Source organism: Zalophus californianus, chromosome 14 (assembly GCF_009762305.2).
Source record: "Zalophus californianus isolate mZalCal1 chromosome 14, mZalCal1.pri.v2, whole genome shotgun sequence".
NCBI lineage: Eukaryota > Metazoa > Chordata > Mammalia > Carnivora > Otariidae > Zalophus > Zalophus californianus.
In genome coordinates, this window is record NC_045608.1 from 66,290,641 (window position 1) to 66,307,049 (window position 16,409).

The following is a 16,409-nucleotide window of genomic DNA, read 5'->3' on the forward strand; positions in this document are numbered from 1 at the left end:
GGTGTCCAGGGATGGTGTACAAGTCAAAAGGCTTGTGGGAAGGATGGGGCCTCTACATTTTGCTTTGAATACATCTCCTCTTGGCTGCCGCCTCTTTCCTGTTGTATTAGCATTTTGCAGGCTTGACCTCTTCCTCCTCCTCCATACACTTCCTTCACTCAGCTTCTGGGACCCTACACTCTTGGGCCCTGGGGACACATACTACATCACTGGTCACTGCCCACACTCCTTTGTCCTCCTCTTCTCCTATTCTCCCCAAACTCTTAAAGTTGGGGTGCCCCTGGGTTCTTTTCTTATCACCTTTCTATACTACGCTCATTCCCAAAGTAACCTAATTCAGTCTCTGGCTTTAACTAGCTATATGCTAATGACTATATGCCAAAGACTCCCAGATCTTTTTTTTTTTTTTAAGATTTATTTATTTACTGGGGAGAGGGACCAGGGGAGGGTAGGAGGGAGAGGATCTCAAGCGGATTCCCCACTGAGCACGGAGCCCAATGCACGACTTGATCCCACGACCCTGAGATCATGAGCCTGAGCCTGAGCCAAAATCAAGAGTTGGGTGCTCAATCGACTGATCCACCCAGGCACCCCAAAGACTCCCAGATCTTAATCCCAACCTGGAGCTCTCCCAAGCTCTAGATTCACATACCCAACCCTACTTTACATCTCCATTTGGAAGTCTAGTAGACACCGGTTTCAAAATTAGCATATTCAAACCTGAACTCCTGATCAGCACTCAAACCTGTTCCACCCCCCACCTCTTCTGTCTCAGAGTCATTTGTGACTGTTTTCTCTCACAGGCCAGCTCCAAGCCATCAGCAAATCCTCTTGGCTCTACCTGCAGAAACTCCCAGACTTCAAACACTTCTCACCACCTCTCCTGTACAAGTCTGGTCCGAACCACTGTCACCTCTTGCCTGGATTACTGCAACAGTCTCTTAAAAGGTCTCTGCCTCTACTCTTGCTCCTTTACAGTCTATTCTCCACACAGCAAGCACAGTGATCCTTTAAAGCATAACTCAGATCACACCCCTCCTCTGCTCAAAACCCTGAAGCGCTTACATATTTCACTGGAAGTAGAAGTTGCTACAACGGCCCACACAGCCCAGCACGACCTGGCCCTGTGTTAGGTTTCTGACTTCATCCCACTACTCTCCCCTCCCTCCCTCCCTCCCTCCCCCCCTTCCCAGACTGCCTCCTTGCAGTTCTTGGGGCAGGCCAGGCAGGCCACTCCCTCAGGGCATCAGCCTGGAACGTTTCTCCCCCAGTATCTACAGGGCTAACTCCCTCATCTCTTTTGTGTCTTTACTTATATGTCACCTTGGGAAACTGCAACCCATCCTTATCTCTCACCACTACTCCCCAACTCTGTATCCTGTTCTTTTCTCTTTTCCTAACACTTATCTCCTAACATATCATATATTCACTTTTTGTAGGGGGGTTGTTGGTCTGTCTTCTCCCTCGAGAATGTAAACTGCATTAAGGCCAGGTTCTTTGATGTTCCTCTGTTATTTCCCAGGTGCCTAGAACAGTTTCTGGGTTACCAATGAGTGTCTGCTCAACAAATAAATGGACTTTAGGAGGTACAAAAGGAACTGAATAATATATAGCATCCCCTACCTTCACTCCTATTCATGGAAGGGAGCGACTAAGAGGCAGAAATCATTCAGGCTGAGAAGCAACAGGGGATGGGGATTTAAAGGTCTTTCCGGGGGCGCCTGGGTGGCTCAGTTGGTTAAGCATCTGCCTTCGGCTCAGGTCATGATCCCAGGGTCCTGGTATCGAGCCCCGCGTCAGGCTCCCTGCTCAGTAGGGAGTCTGCTTCTCTCTCTCTCCCTCTGCCCTTCCCCACTGCTTGTTCTCCCTGTGTCTCTCAAATAAACAAAATCTTTAAAAAATTAAAAAAATAAAGGTCTTTCCATTTCGCGGTCAGCTTTCTGGGCCACATCTCAGTCTATCCTTAGCAATTACCATATGCTGTTACTATTAATGAGTTGCTAGCATTCAGAATTTAACTAATGTTTGTGTACATCCCATGACTATAAAATATACACTGCATCTGTAGGATAAGTCCAAATCTAAAAATCTACTGTTCTTAACTCATAATCTACCAAGATCACCAAAGCCAGGGTCCTCTGAGGTGGGGGATATTCTAGTAGAAGATGGTACTAAAAGAATGAAAACGTTATTAGGACAATCTCTTTTAGGAATGAGATTAACTACAACCTAACAATGTGAGGTCATCCACCAGATGATTAACATTGAGGAATGCAGGTCAGCTGCTGGGTAAAAAAATCCACAAGCCACTCAAACTATCTACAGGGAACAACACATGACACTATTCACTTCCTGAACTGAGTCCTGGAACTGCTTTATGGCTCTGTAAATAGCTGCCAAATTATACCACAGATAATAAAGATTTCATTAATGTAGAACTTTATAATTATGGCCAAACTACAGCCAGCCATAAAAATGAATCTACTGACTCCAAAAGAACAATTTTTACAATGACAACTATGAGGGCCTTGCTGGTGTTGTGGACTTTTTCCATTTGGTTTTTTCATTCTACTCAGAGGAAATCTACTAAATTCTTCTAAGTGACAAAGCTTGGAAGTATTCTTCAATACCAGCATCTATTCCTTTACTCAACAAACATGACCAAGTGCATAAAGGGAACAAACAAGTCCTTGCCTCATTGAGGACACAGCCTAAGAGAGAAGAGTTGTTGACAAAATAACTACAAGTGAGACAAGTGACAAAAGGGGTGCAGGGTGTTACTGCAGGAGGGAGTAATGTGAGGGTCACGAGGGAAAGTTCTTCTAAGGAAGTACTGTTTTAGTAGAGACCTCATGACTGAGTAGTAGGTGAAGAGGGGCAGGAAGAGGTATCAGGGCAGAAGAAATAGCATGTGCAAAGGCCCTGAAGCAGAAAAAATATATATACATAACTGAGAACCAAAAGAGATGGTAGTGGTAAACCTAAGGCTGAAGAGTAAGATAGAAGCCAGGTCATTTAGGGCCCTGAGTCCATGCTAAGGACTCTGGACTCTAGCCTCAGGGTAATGGGGAACCTTTGAAAGGTTTTAAGGAGGAGGGTTATCACTTCTGTTTTGTTTTTTTTTTTTTTACAGATTTTATTTATTTAGGGGTGCCTGGGTGGCTCAGTCGTTAAGCGTCTGCCTACAGCTCAGGTCATGATCCCAGGGTCCTGGGATCGAGCCCCGCATCAGGCTCTCTGCTAGGCGGAAAGCCTGCTTCTCCCTCTCCCACTCCCCCTGCTCGTGTTCCCTCTCTCACTGTGTCTCTCTCTGTCAAATAAATAAATAAAATCTTTAAAAAAAATAAAATAAAAATAAAACAATCAATCGGCTTTAGTTTACAGAATGGGCAGCAAGAATGAATGTGGAAAGGCCAGTTTAGCAGAAATCCAAAAACTCTTCCTTGGAGGATGGTGGTGGTAGGACGGAGAAAAAACGAGCAGAATGAAAAGAATATTTAAGAACTACAACTGGCAAGACCTAGTGACTGATTAGATTTGGAGAGTGAGGAAAAAGTATGTGTCTAGGATTTCTGGTTTGACCAAATACCTCTGGAATGAAGGCCTCTTCAAATAAATTAACATATGTTTGTGAAAGAAAATCGCCTGAAATGTGTCAATAAAATGAGCAATTGGTTTTTCTTGACAGATTAAAAGCTTAAGGTTTTTATTTTAGAAATCCCGCTGCAAACAAAATAACTTGACACAGAATCCTCTTAAATGTTTTTAGGTATTTATAGACACAGGGGCGCCTGGGTGGCTCAGTTGTTAAGCATCTCCCTTCGGCTCAGGTCATGTCCTGGGATCGAGCCCCGCATCGGGCTCCCTGCTCAGCGGGAAGCCTGCTTCTCCCTCTCCCACTCCCCCTGCTTGTGTTCCTGCTCTCGCTATCTCTTGCTCTCTGTCAAATAAATAAATAAAATCTTTAAAAAAAGTATTTATAGACAGACATTTGGATATGAATTAATTATTAAGCTACTGGATTGAGATGTTTGGCTCTAACCTGAGTTGTCAAACTGCATGACTTTGGGCCTACCATTTAACTTCTCTGGGCTTTAGTTTCATCATTCGTTTGGAGAAAAAAAAAAAAAAAGCCCTACAGATTAAGATTTAACATTCTGCCCTCTACATGACTGATGTTTACACATGTTATGCACTACCATATTCTAAGTTCAGGGACCTAACACGTGGTTCACCAAGGGCTTTTTTTTAATTCCTCCATCTAGCTAGTTCTTTACCAGCCCAATACAATGAAAAATTATTTCTCTTGAATATGCTTCTTAAATTAGATAGCAAAATGGCTTTCACCCCAAAGAGTAACTCCTCACAGGCCTGGGTATGCTGGTGTGCATAACTCCATTACAGCCTTTTTAAAATGCACAATGAAACAGCATCAATCATTTATGGCTTATTAAATACAGTATCTTTGAACACCTGTGTCCTGCCAAAACTTTGTTCGCATGAGAAAATCAGATTTGGGTACCATTTTTAAGTTACACTTGCTCTGCAATATTACCCACTTGTCGGAAAGGAAATTTCCAGTAATACTACCCTCATTATTTCCTTAATATAAATTCAGTTCCAGGTAAGCCAGAATAATCTAGGTCCAGCCATCCAGGGGCAGCATTTAACCTGTTCATTGTAAAATAAATGTCATTTCAGGAAATATATAGGAGAAAAATTAAAACCCAAGCTGCACCTGAAACGACAAACCAACAAAAGTAACCCAGAAAATTCAAATCCATCTCTACTGTGTGAGTCCTGCCCTGGTTTAATTTCTGGACATTCGTCCCCCATCATAAACGACCAGGGTGATGAGAAATAAACAGCAGCAGCACCACTATCACCTTGAATTTCAAAACTGAAAAGGTACATCGCTACAATCTACTTTCTATCTGTCGCTATCCATAAAGCTCTGCCAGAGGGTACATGCTACGCGTGGAGGAGAGGTTCCCTCCCTCTTTGTGCATGAGAGGACTGAAAATGTTCCCAGGTGTAAAGGACAAAAGAGACAAAGATGAAGCTGGGGATTGCAAAGGTGCTCCACGGCAGGAACCCAGACCCAGGTGGGGAAAAGTCAAGAAGAAAGCAGAAAAGAAAGAGCCCACTGAGATCAGAGGAGGAAAAGAAATATAGGGCTCCTGACCAAATCTGGCAGGGGAACGTGGAGATGGAAAAGATGAACAGGACTGGTGTCAGTGGGTGGTGGGATCAAATACTGGGAGGTGCGGGCAGAGACTGCGGATGGCTCAGGAGATGGGTAGCCCTGGCTGGAGAGGGACGCCCAAGAGAGGAAAAGGGAGACAGGGAGCATCCGCCACGGTCTCGGAAGGGTGGCGGGGACATCCTCACCTTGGTTTTAGTCCGGCTGGCCTTGGCCTTAGCCCGGCGCGGAGGCCTCACCGCCTCGGCCATAGACCCCGCGGTAGCGCCGTCGCCGTTTGTTTTTGTCAAAACCCTGCGCTTCCCACAACTGGCCCAGTTCCGGCCTCCGACCTTACCACGTGATCGGACCTCCGCCACTCCCGGAGAAGGGGCGGCAGCACAGGGACGCTACGGGCCGCAACGTAGGACAAACCACTCCGGGAAGCGTGTTTTTTTTTTCCCTGAAGGATCGTGGCTCCGCCCTCTTCCTTCCAGGCCCCACCCCTGGCCCGGTGCTCTGCCCCTCCTGGTGTACCCGGTATGCGCAGGTTCCTTCGGTTGTGTGTATCCCTGGTGCCGGCGGTCCGGGTTGAGAGTGCGTCTGTCTCTCCGGCCCGCACTCAGTGTGGACCCCGGGTGCGCTGGCATATCTCACCCCCGCCGGCTTAAGGGAGTCCGGGAAGGTATGTTTATCAGTCTTCTTCTGACCCGTAGTTAAGTAGATCCAGTCAGCCTCAATCTCTGCTTTGCGCCCGTGATGTGCCCTTGAGATTTCCACCTCGGTTCCCTCTTTTGTAAAGGGGAACGATGATATTTGATGAAGATTAAATGTGCTAATCGTGAAAGGTACTTGTGGAGCGACAGGCATGTCAGTAAATGGAAGTTATCATTACTGTACAAATTGCCAGGCAGGAAATAGACACCTGTCCCGAGAAGGGCAGAGAAGAAATAAGACACATAAAAGTTTTATTATAGATTTTCCGTACCTTGCTTCATTTTTAAAATTCCAGATATTAAAAACCTGGCCCCTTCTCCCTTCCCCAGCTGTTCAATTTCTTTCCAAAGCACTTAGTGCCTCTTAAAATACTATATAATTTGCTTTTATGTTTGTGTCTGTCAGCTCCTCCAGAATGTAAACTCTTAAAGGGCAAGGGTTCTTTGTTTTGTTCCCTGTGGTATCCCCAGGGCCTCTACAACACGGGCCAGCCTAGAGTACATGCTCAATAAATATTTGATGAATGGAACAAATGAATGTGAGTTGTTTTGTCTGGTGGTGGGGTAAGATAGTGGAGATGGCTTCTATGGGAGGAAAATAAGACTATCCACCCACTGGTAGCATATCCTAGAATGAAAAATCCAGGAATATGACCTGAGAAATGGGAAGCACTTAAGAGATATACACTGCACAGTGACTTGTTTATGAGGTATTTGATCATATAAAGTACAGTTTCACATACTTTGAAATCCTCAACAACAAAAATGTTATCAAGCCACTCAGAACGCACATGCACTTTGTATACCTGGGTGTGTGTGTGTGTGTGTTTATTTATGTATAATGGGCGAGACTTGGCAAATATGAACAAAATCTTTTTACCACCTTTACTACCCATTACTTTTGCTGCTGTTTCTTCAGGCTGGAATACCCTTTCTGGTTAAGACCAATTCAATTCCTTTTTGGCCTTTGAAGTTCTCTATGTGTTAGTCACTACTTAGCAAGACAGAACTGACCTACCTTCACTTTCTATGGTTTACAATTTAGTTGGGAGGCAGACACAATGCATAGATAAATTGAGATAAATATATCACAGCCAGGGCACCTGGGTGGCTCAGTCGTTAAGCATCCTCAGGTCATGATCCCAGGGTCGTGGGATCGAGCCCTGCATGGGGCTCCCTGCTCAGCGGGAAGCCTGCTTCTCCCTCTCCCACTCCCCCTGCGTGTGTTACCTCTCTCGCTGTGTCTCTCTCTGTCAAATAAATAAATATCACAGCTAAAGGGAAAGGGAAGGGAAAGGGAAAAGTGGCATACTTTACATTTATAAACTGAATTTTGTAAAAAAAATTTTGCAAGAAAAAAAAAATATATATATATATATATATGAACTGAATTTGTTAGACCTTAGTACTGTAAGTAGTTTTGCTAGTCAGTTCAGGCAATAGAAGAAATTAATCTATATTAAATTTAATACTGTAGTTTAAAATGCTTGAGGGAATTTAAATCACAATGGGACCGATTGTTTAACAAAATTTGGTCTTTTGAATTTGAATGACCAAATGTTAAAGTTCCACCTTGAAAGTGATTATTAAAATTTATTAGATTTATAAATAGAATGTTGAGATGAAATAATAGAATGTTGAGATTTATAAAGATAAAGACTTAAGAAAAACTAAATTAAAAAAAAACTAAATTTTACAATGTATATGACTAATAAATTGAACATTAATTTTGAAATAATTAATTTAAAAGATCAATTTCAGAAAACAAAATAACAATAAATGTATTTTCTATACATAAACGCTACCTGCAGACACCCTAAAAAATTTACATTGACGGCAAGCATGGTTAATCACTCACCTAATTTAACAGTGAAGTGTTTGCTACTAAGATCCTTGGGCAGTAATCACCATTTCCTGAGCTCTTACTATCAGTCAGGAACTGTTCTGAGTACTTTTCACATAATTCATTTGATTCTCATAACAATCCTGCAAAGTCAGTTGTTTTATTGTTCTCATCTTATAGACAGAGACTAAGGCTCAGAGAAGTTAGATTATTTGCCCATGGTCACTCTAGCAAGCTAGCCTGAGCTAGTAAATGGGGGAGCTGGGATTCGAACCAATGCAATTGTACAGTATAAATAAATAGACTTTTTTTTAAAGATTCTATTTATTTATTTGACAGAGAGAGAGAGAGCACAAGCAGGGGGAGCGGCAGGCTGAGAGGGAGAAGCAGACTCCCCGCTGGGCAGGGAGCCCGATGTGGGGCTCAATCCCAGGACTCTGGGATCATGACCTGAGCTGAAGGCAGAAGCTTAACTGACTGAGCCACGCAGGCACCCCTAAATAGACTTTTAAGATAGGTAGCTAGGCTTACTCTCTCCGTATTTGTGATACTCTATACTTACACATTGGAGCCGAAATGAATATCAGAAATATTTCATATAAAAGATACTGGGTTAGGGGCCGCCTGGGTGGCTCAGTCGTGAAGCGTCTGCCTTCACTCATGATCCCAGAGTCCTGGAATCGAGCCCCGCACTGGGCTCCCTGCTCTGCGGGAAGCTTGCTTCTCCCTCTCCCACTCCCCCTGCTAGTGTTCCTTCTCTCGCTGTGTCTCTCTGTCAAAGAAATAATAAAATCCTAAAAAAAAAAAAAAAGATGCTGGGTTATTCAGAATAGTCACAGCATTGACTGTTGGGTATTGGTTTTATATATTTTTTCTTTCCTTCAAAAAATTCTATAATAGTTCTAAATTTTAATACTCTTAAATGTATCTGCAAGCCACATAAAGTACAACATAGAAAAACGTGTAATAGAAAGTTAACTCTCCTCTCCCTAGAGTTAACCATTATTAACAGTTCAGTATGCATCCTTTCAGACATTCTACCCATGTACAAATATCACATTCTTAAATACTCAATGTCCATGTATATATTGTCTGTAACCTTTTAATTAATAAATTCTGGAGATATTTCCTTGTAAGGAAAATGGCTCTATTTCATTTTTCCCTTAATTAAATATTCCCTAACTTTATTTAAACACACTTCTAATGGCCATTAAATTGTTTCTAATTTTTCACTGTTAAAAGCAATGCTTAGGGGCTGGCTCAGTCGGTAGAGGATGCAGTTCTTGATCTTGGGGTTGCAAGTGTGAGCCCCACGTTGGGTGTAGAGATGACTTAAAAAAAAAAAAGCAACAATGCTTACAAATGACCATACTTGTACATTTTTTGTGCATGTGTACTTCTATAAGATAGATGCCAAGCTGTAAAATTGCTGATCAAAGAGACATTCTCAATTTTAATTTTAATAAGTATTTACCAAATTTCCTTCCAATGGGTTATATTCATTTTCATTGCAGCTTTCAGAATTTAAAATAATTTTCGGGGCACCTGGGTGGCTCAGTCGGTTAAGCATGATCCCAGGGTCCTGGGATGGAGCCCCACCCACATCAGGCTCCCTGCTCAGCGGGCTCTCTGCTTCTCCCTCTCCCTCTGCCTGCTGCTCCTCCTGCTTGTGCTCTCTCCCTCTCTCTCTGCCAAATAAATAAAATCTTAAAAAAAAATTTTTTTTTAAGATTTTATTTATTTATTTGACAGAGAGAGAGACAGCGAGAGAGGGAACACAAGCAGGGGGAGCGGGAGAGGGAGAAGCAGGCTTCCTGCGGAGCAGAGAGCCCAATGTGGGGCTCAATCCCAGGGCCCTGGGATCATGACCTGAGCCGAAGGCAGACGCTTAACCGACGGAGCCACCCAGGCGCCCCCCCAAAAAAATTTTTTTAAACAAAATAATTTTCAATCTCATGAGAAAAATCCCAATTCAAAAAAATTACCAGGCATTCATAAAAGGAGTATAATTCACATACTATATTACAGTATTCCAAAATTTCATATGAGCCTGATTCCTAACGCAGCCAGCATCTGGAACAGTATTTGCCATAACAGGTTCAATGAAAGCTGCTGCACTCAGGAAGGAGCCCTGGTAAACCATTCTTAAACTCCCCTATGAAATTAGATTCCAGAGGCTCTGTTGCCATCTGGTGGTAATTTCCCCCTGATGGCACCTCCTCTGACATGATTTCCGAGAAGTCCTTCATTCTACAGTTAATTACTTCTTCAATCTGTACGACGCATTAATTATTTCATCATTCGTGATTACTAAACATATTTTTTTAATTATGAGGAAATCACATTACTTCTAAATTTTTTTTCAGTTTCTTGAGACAATTAGCTGGAAGTGCAAGTACCAAAAATATCCTGCCTACATTTTTTTGAAGACTCTTACATAGACGGGAGCTCTTCTATTAACAGACTTTTGCTTCCGTAGGAAGCAAAACATATAAAACTTTCTTTTTTCTATTATTTCCCCTCTCATAATCTTACCCACTTAAAAAAAAAAAGTTAAATGAGTCATAGAAATGGTGAGTTATTTGTACCCCCCAAAGCATCAGATACCTGCTGGTGGCCCACTCATATCTCCTTGGCAGGCACAAACAGGCAACGCAGACACCTCCACCAACTTCCTCTGTCACGCCCATGCTTCTCCTTCCAGCTCATACCTGTGGCCTCAGAGGAGGTTTCCTTCAACCCGGTGGGTGGAGAAGAGCAAAAACACATGCCTGGTTCAAGAATAAATCATCTCTGTATATTAATTTTTGTTCATCTCTATGTGGATTGCTGCCACATGACAGCCCCACCCAGGATGAAGAGAAGTGCTCCCCGTGGGCAGCACATCAAGTAACACAGCTGGTTATCACGTGGTGTGAAAGGAGAGGAGCCCCAGGTAAGCACAGACGCAGACTGCTGGGCAATGGTGCACAACTTGACTGAAGAATCAGGGAATGGGATCAGAAGACTGAAAACAAAAGGATGATGGGCAACAAAATGTGAAATCTGTGTGTCTTAGACCAGCACCCACAAGAAACTACTCATCAAAGGAGGTGCAGAGCAACCAGGTAGGTAGGATGACTCATCCAGGGACGTCCAGCCAGCCTCTGTCCTTGGCCATACCAGTGCTCCCTCAGTGGACTCATGAGCAGAGTAGCTTTGGTAGCAGGGATGAAGACTCTGAACAGGGGCCCCCACTCACCAGGCCCGCCGTAGTGGCTACTGCTAAATGTCTGACCAGTTAGCCCCTGAAGCTGAAGGTGATCCCTAAATATGTTATCATAGCCCCAAGGAGACCAACCAGCCACTTGGTGGAAACGTGATTCCACTGAACTCCTTCCGCTCTAGAAAGAGCAGAGATTCACCTCTACTGGGACTGATTCCAAGAATAGATTCTCCTTTTCTGCTGGCAGTGTCTTGGCCAACAATGCTATCCAAAGGCTCAAAGAGTATCTCATGTATCATCATGAAATTCCACATAACATCACCTTAGACCAGTGTTTGCCAAATTGTTTTTCGTTACCCTTCATTAGACATTTTTTTCCTAACTGCCACTCCCATGACATTTTAATACCACAGATATACTGTATCTCTGCATATGCACCCTATGTGTATCTGTGCTTTAAACATAAGAAGAGTAAGATTAGGGACTCCTGGGTGGCTCAGTTGGTTAAGCGACTGCCTTCGGCTCAGGTCGTGATCCTGGAGTCCCGGGATCGAGTCCCGCGTCGGGCTCCCTGCTCAGCAGGGAGTCTGCTTCTCCCCCGGACCCTCCCCCCTCTCAGGCTCTCTCTCTCTATCTCACTCTCTCTCTCAGATAAATAAATAAAATCTTAAAAAAAAAAAAGAAGAGTAAGATTAGTTTTTCCCATCAAGAACCAGTTTTCACCCCTGATGAGTAATACTGCCCCCACTGAGAATGCATACCTTACACCAAGAGCTTCACTTCATAGTGATGTTGTGCAACAACAGGGAAATGTCCGTGGGCTCCACTTTATCTACTACATGCCACGTCACCTAGAAGCTGCTAGTCCTGATAAAATGTCGGAATGGCCTTGTAAAGGTGTGGCAGCTTGAGAATACGTTGCAGGGATTGGGGTGCTGGTCTTAATGATGAGGTCTTATGTGGTGCTTATATAGCCATAATATGGTACTATATGTTGACTCCAATAGATAGAAAACACAGGTCTGGGAGCAAAGGGCTGAGAGTGGCCTCTGCCACCAGAGATTACACTGACCCACTTAGGAAACTGGTGCTTCCCATCTCTTCAACTTTAGGCTCTGCTGGACTAGAGCATCTCACTCTATGTGGTTGCCAGGAGATGCATCAACCACGGGGCATAGAAAGGGTTCCACTGGGGCGCCTGGGTGGCTCAATCGGTTAAGCGTCTGCCTTCAGCTCAGGTCATGATCCTGGGGTCCTGGGATTGAGCCCCATGTCAGGCTCCTTACTCAGTGGGGAGTCTGCTTGTCCCTCTCCCTCTGACCCTCCCCCACTCATGCTCTCTCTCTCAAGTAAATAAATAATCTTGAAAGAAAGAAAAAAGGAAGGAAGGAAGGAAGAAAGTTCTACTAAAACTGTGGCTGATGCCTAGTCATGCCAGTAGATGAGCAAGAAAGGAAAGGAGTAACTGTCCCAGCAGGAGTAGGTGATTATCATGAGGAAAATGGGACAGGGAGGAATACATCTGGAACTCGGGAGTTTCACTGGGATGTGTCTGGGGGTTGCCATGCCTGGTGATAAATTATCAGTTGGCAATTTCAGCAAACAGGGTCTGAGAAGAGCCTGATAACCAGGGGCTGAGACCCCTTAGGGATGAGGGTTTGGGTCACCCCACCAGTCATGCAACCTAGACAAGCAGTAGATTTGCCAAGAGGGAAGCGAATCTAGAATGTGTGGTATTAATTTGCTAGGGCTGCCATATCAAAATACCACAAACTGGATGGCATAAACAATAGAAATTCATTTTCCTGCAGTTCTGGAAGCTGGCAGTCCAAGATTAAGGTGCTGGTTGGTTTCCTCTGAGGCCTCTCTCCGGGCTTGCAGATGGCTATCTTCTGGTTGTTTTTCACAAGGTCGTCCCTTTGTGCACACTCACCCCTTGTGTCTCTTTCTCTTCTTTTTTTTTTTTTTTTTTTTTTTTTTTTAAAGATTTTATTTATTTATTTGAGAGAGAGAGAGAATGAGAGATAGAAAGCACAAGAGGGAAGAGGGTCAGAGGGAGAAGCAGACTCCCCGCTGAGCAGGAAGCCCGATGCGGGACTCGATCCCGGGACTCCAGGATCATGACCCGAGCCGAAGGCAGTCGCTCAACCAACTGAGCCACCCAGGCGCCCTCTTTCTCTTCTTAGAGGATGCCAATCAGACTGGATTAGTGCCCCACCCCAGGGACCTCATTTCAACTTAATCACCTCTTTCAAGGCCCTATCTCCTAACACAGTCACATTCTGAGGTGTGGAGGATTGGGACTTCAACATATAAATTTGGACGGGGCTGTGGGCAGAATACAATTCACTCCATAACAGGTTGGTAGAGGAAGGAGATGATGAACAGCATATAGACTCAGGACCATCTATAGCAAGGAACTCTAGCTTGTCCTACTAAACCTCCTGGGGTGTGTGTGTCTGTGTGTGTGTGTGTCTGTGTGTGTGTGTTGCTAAACCTCCTGGTGTGTGTGTGTTGTGTTGTGTTGGAAACTGGAACTTGAAGAAGTGATGGCAGGCAGGGTGGAGTAAAATTCATGGGGGCACAGATGGATCTGAGCCACGCAGGGGTCAGCCACTGTCAGGGCACCATCCACATTCCTTCAGCACTTAGCATTTCCTTACAGGGCAGCCCAAATTCCTACTGCCAGGAACTGCCCCTCCCAAGGACTCTCTCGGCAATCTGGATCCCACTCTGCTTGGCATTTCTGCATTTCAGGGAGGTCAGAGAATGCCAGGGAATTCATGCTTCCTGGGGGTGGCCCTCAACCAGTGAGTGCAGGGAGCTGGGGAAGGAATATCACCGCTCCTCTCCACTGGTGGGTTGGCTTGAGGTGTGTGTCCCACACGGTTCCCCAGGAGCCCCCAGACTGAAGCTCCAGTGTCCGCAGTGCTGACTGGCTCAATAATGCAGGCCTTTTTGCTTTCCTTCCCTTCCCTCCTACCTTCTATCTCCATTACCTCCCCACTCCCATACGGGTGTTCTGGGATCACCCCCCAGAAAAAAGGACCTGCACTCAAATTCTTACCTCAGGGTCGGCTTCCAGCGGAATTCAAATTAAGATACCCACGGTCTTCGGGGTAGGTCATATTTACTAAACTTAACGTGTATGCTTATTTGACTGGCTTCACTCCCTTTACGCTCCTGGTTTCTCTCTCAACTGGTTGTTTCTCCAGGTGCGCTCTCTCCTAGCCACTAATTCTTTCATACTTACTACAGTGTGTCAGGTGCTGGGGACACAGCAAGAAAAACTGACGGAGAGGGACCTGCTGTCGTGAAGGTGACTGTCTAGGAGGGAAGCCAGACTTTAAGCAATTAATTTCAAGAGTGAATCACGTCCTATCAAGGAAAATCTGGGAGAGAAACAGGACACAGCAATGGGATCCAATCTTGTCTGGAGGCGGGGACGGTGCCTCCCCAAGGAAGTGACTTTGCCGCAAGGATCACAAATATGCAAAATAAATCCCAAATCACCAGGAACCTTTATTTTACTTCATATCAAACTGAAAAAGCCATAAAATTAAAGTATTTTCAATTCATGAAACTTTTACATCAATGACACTGACCAATAGAGAGAAAAGTGAAATCCCTGAGGAATTGCCAACAATAAATAAAATACTTAAAAACAGAATGTTCTGAGTTCGAAGGAAAATTTCCTGAGCCTGCTCAATTTAGGGAAGTCAATTGCCCTTTGCAAACCAGTTTCTCAAAAGGATATCCAACTGATGCAAGTTTCCTGTCATGAGAAGAAGCTGCCACTTTCAGTAACACCTTACATTAAATGGGGGGAAATAATCTTGTTTCAATCAATTTATGCATAGTTCTGAGAAATCTGTTACATGGGCAGGAGAAGAAAATATGTGCTCTTTGTGCCAACAGAATTTTACAACATACCAAATAAGTACCAGTGCTAGTTTAATTTGTTATTAACTACAGTGTGTTGTTTTCTTGTGGAGTGTGGATATTATACAAAAGGGATGTAGTCTCCCTACTGTTTGTGGGTAACAAAAGAAAGACTCAAATACCTGTGAAAGGGTAAGATCAACACTTTTTAAAAAATTTCAGAATCTAGCAAGGGAAAGATTCTCTGTGAAGAAGACCCAGGATGGAGGACTGGCTTTGGAGCTCTAGAATTCCTTTTAGGAATGGAGTCAAAATATCTTGTTACACGGATTTTAGGATGTACTTTTTTTCCCCCACACTTTCACAAATCAAATTCAAACGGGCTTGGCCGGTAACTGTCACAAGTTAACGGTCAAGTCCCCCACCTAACTTTCTCAGGGGTATATAAAATAATGGCATGCTTTAGAAACACCTTCTTAGACTAAATTAAATATGGTGCTCTGTACTTCAGCACACACAGTGAGTCATATAAAAATAAATCTGACATTTAAACCCTGGTAATTTTCCCAATTGAAAGGACACTGGCAAAAACATTTGGCAACTGAAATTTCAACACGAGCACCATAGCCTCACGAAAGATTAGGACAAACGGTGATGTGGGATGAGCTCACACTCTGGTTTTGGTTCTGTCCCTGATCAGTAAGGAAATGGATTTCACACTTCTGGGCCTCATTTCCTGATCTGTAAAATGAGAAAGTATAATCAATGCCCTCTCAGTCCTCCAGCCAAAAAAGGAAGGGGATTTATAATTCCGCACCACTGAGGGCGCGTCCTGCTGTGGAACATTCCACAGCCATGCTGCCCCCAAAGCCAAAGACGCGCCTACAGGCTGATGGCGCGGACCCCTCTGCAGCCACCTTTCCCCCCACAAGAAGAGTCAAGGCTCCAAACCCAGAGATTTTCCGGGATCAAGGAGATAACACAATTCATTCACAATGTTGGTAACTGAGAGGAAAAGGGTAATTCTTCAGTCTGGGGCACTGTGTAAACTTATTTAAAAAATTTCAGAACTTCCCTAACTTCAGTTGATCTAAATGTCTATCATCAATATAAAATACCAGAACATGACAGCAAGGTCTCACTTCAAAGTTTCATGACTGACATAGCTTGGCTAGAGACGCTCCTGCTCTGAGTGCTTCCTCCCATGCCATCGAAGCACCAGCCGGGAAAGGAGTTGTGCTCTTAAAGAAAATAACAAAGAAGTTTCATTAGAATGAACCATTGACCTCAGCTCCTCACTCCTACCTTGATATATTATCTACAGAGAATAAGTACGCTTGGCCAAAGAAAGCAAATGGTGAGGAATAAGTATCAAAAGTGATGAAAAATGGAGCTGCCTGGGTGGCTCAGTCGGTCAGGCATCCGACTCTTTTTTTTTTTTTTAAGATTTTATTTAAAAGACAGAGAGAGACACAGCAAGAGAGGGAACGCAAGCAGGGGGAGTGGGAGAGGGAGAAGCAGGCTCCCCACTGAGCAGGGAGCCCGATGCAGGGCTCGACCCCAGGACCACGGGATCACGAC

The 16,409-nt window shown here is 44.1% G+C and overlaps 2 protein-coding genes and 1 long non-coding RNA gene across 6 annotated transcripts in view; 1 reads left to right on the top strand and 2 right to left on the bottom strand.

Moving 5' to 3' along the window:
* The window catches only part of EPG5 (ectopic P-granules autophagy protein 5 homolog), a 101,509-nt gene extending 96,016 nt beyond the window's left edge, over nucleotides 1-5,493 (bottom strand). For all 4 annotated transcript variants that reach the window (XM_027575793.2, XM_027575794.2, XM_027575792.2 and 1 more), the window contains exon 1: nucleotides 5,392-5,493. In XM_027575793.2, the coding sequence (XP_027431594.1) occupies nucleotides 5,392-5,454 (63 nt within the window). In that variant the 5' untranslated portion in view covers nucleotides 5,455-5,493. The remainder of the gene's footprint in view (nucleotides 1-5,391) is intronic.
* Nucleotides 5,494-5,707: 214 nt separating this feature from the next.
* On the top strand, nucleotides 5,708-14,319 carry LOC113912582. Its single transcript, XR_003516886.1, has 3 exons — nucleotides 5,708-5,867; nucleotides 10,585-10,848; nucleotides 14,205-14,319. It is a non-coding gene; the product is annotated as an uncharacterized LOC113912582 (long non-coding RNA).
* PSTPIP2 (proline-serine-threonine phosphatase interacting protein 2) overlaps nucleotides 14,260-16,409 on the bottom strand; it is a 64,620-nt gene continuing 62,470 nt past the window's right edge. Inside the window, exon 15 of the mRNA XM_027575963.1 lies at nucleotides 14,260-16,069. The gene's annotated coding sequence lies outside the window, so the exon portion shown is untranslated. The remainder of the gene's footprint in view (nucleotides 16,070-16,409) is intronic.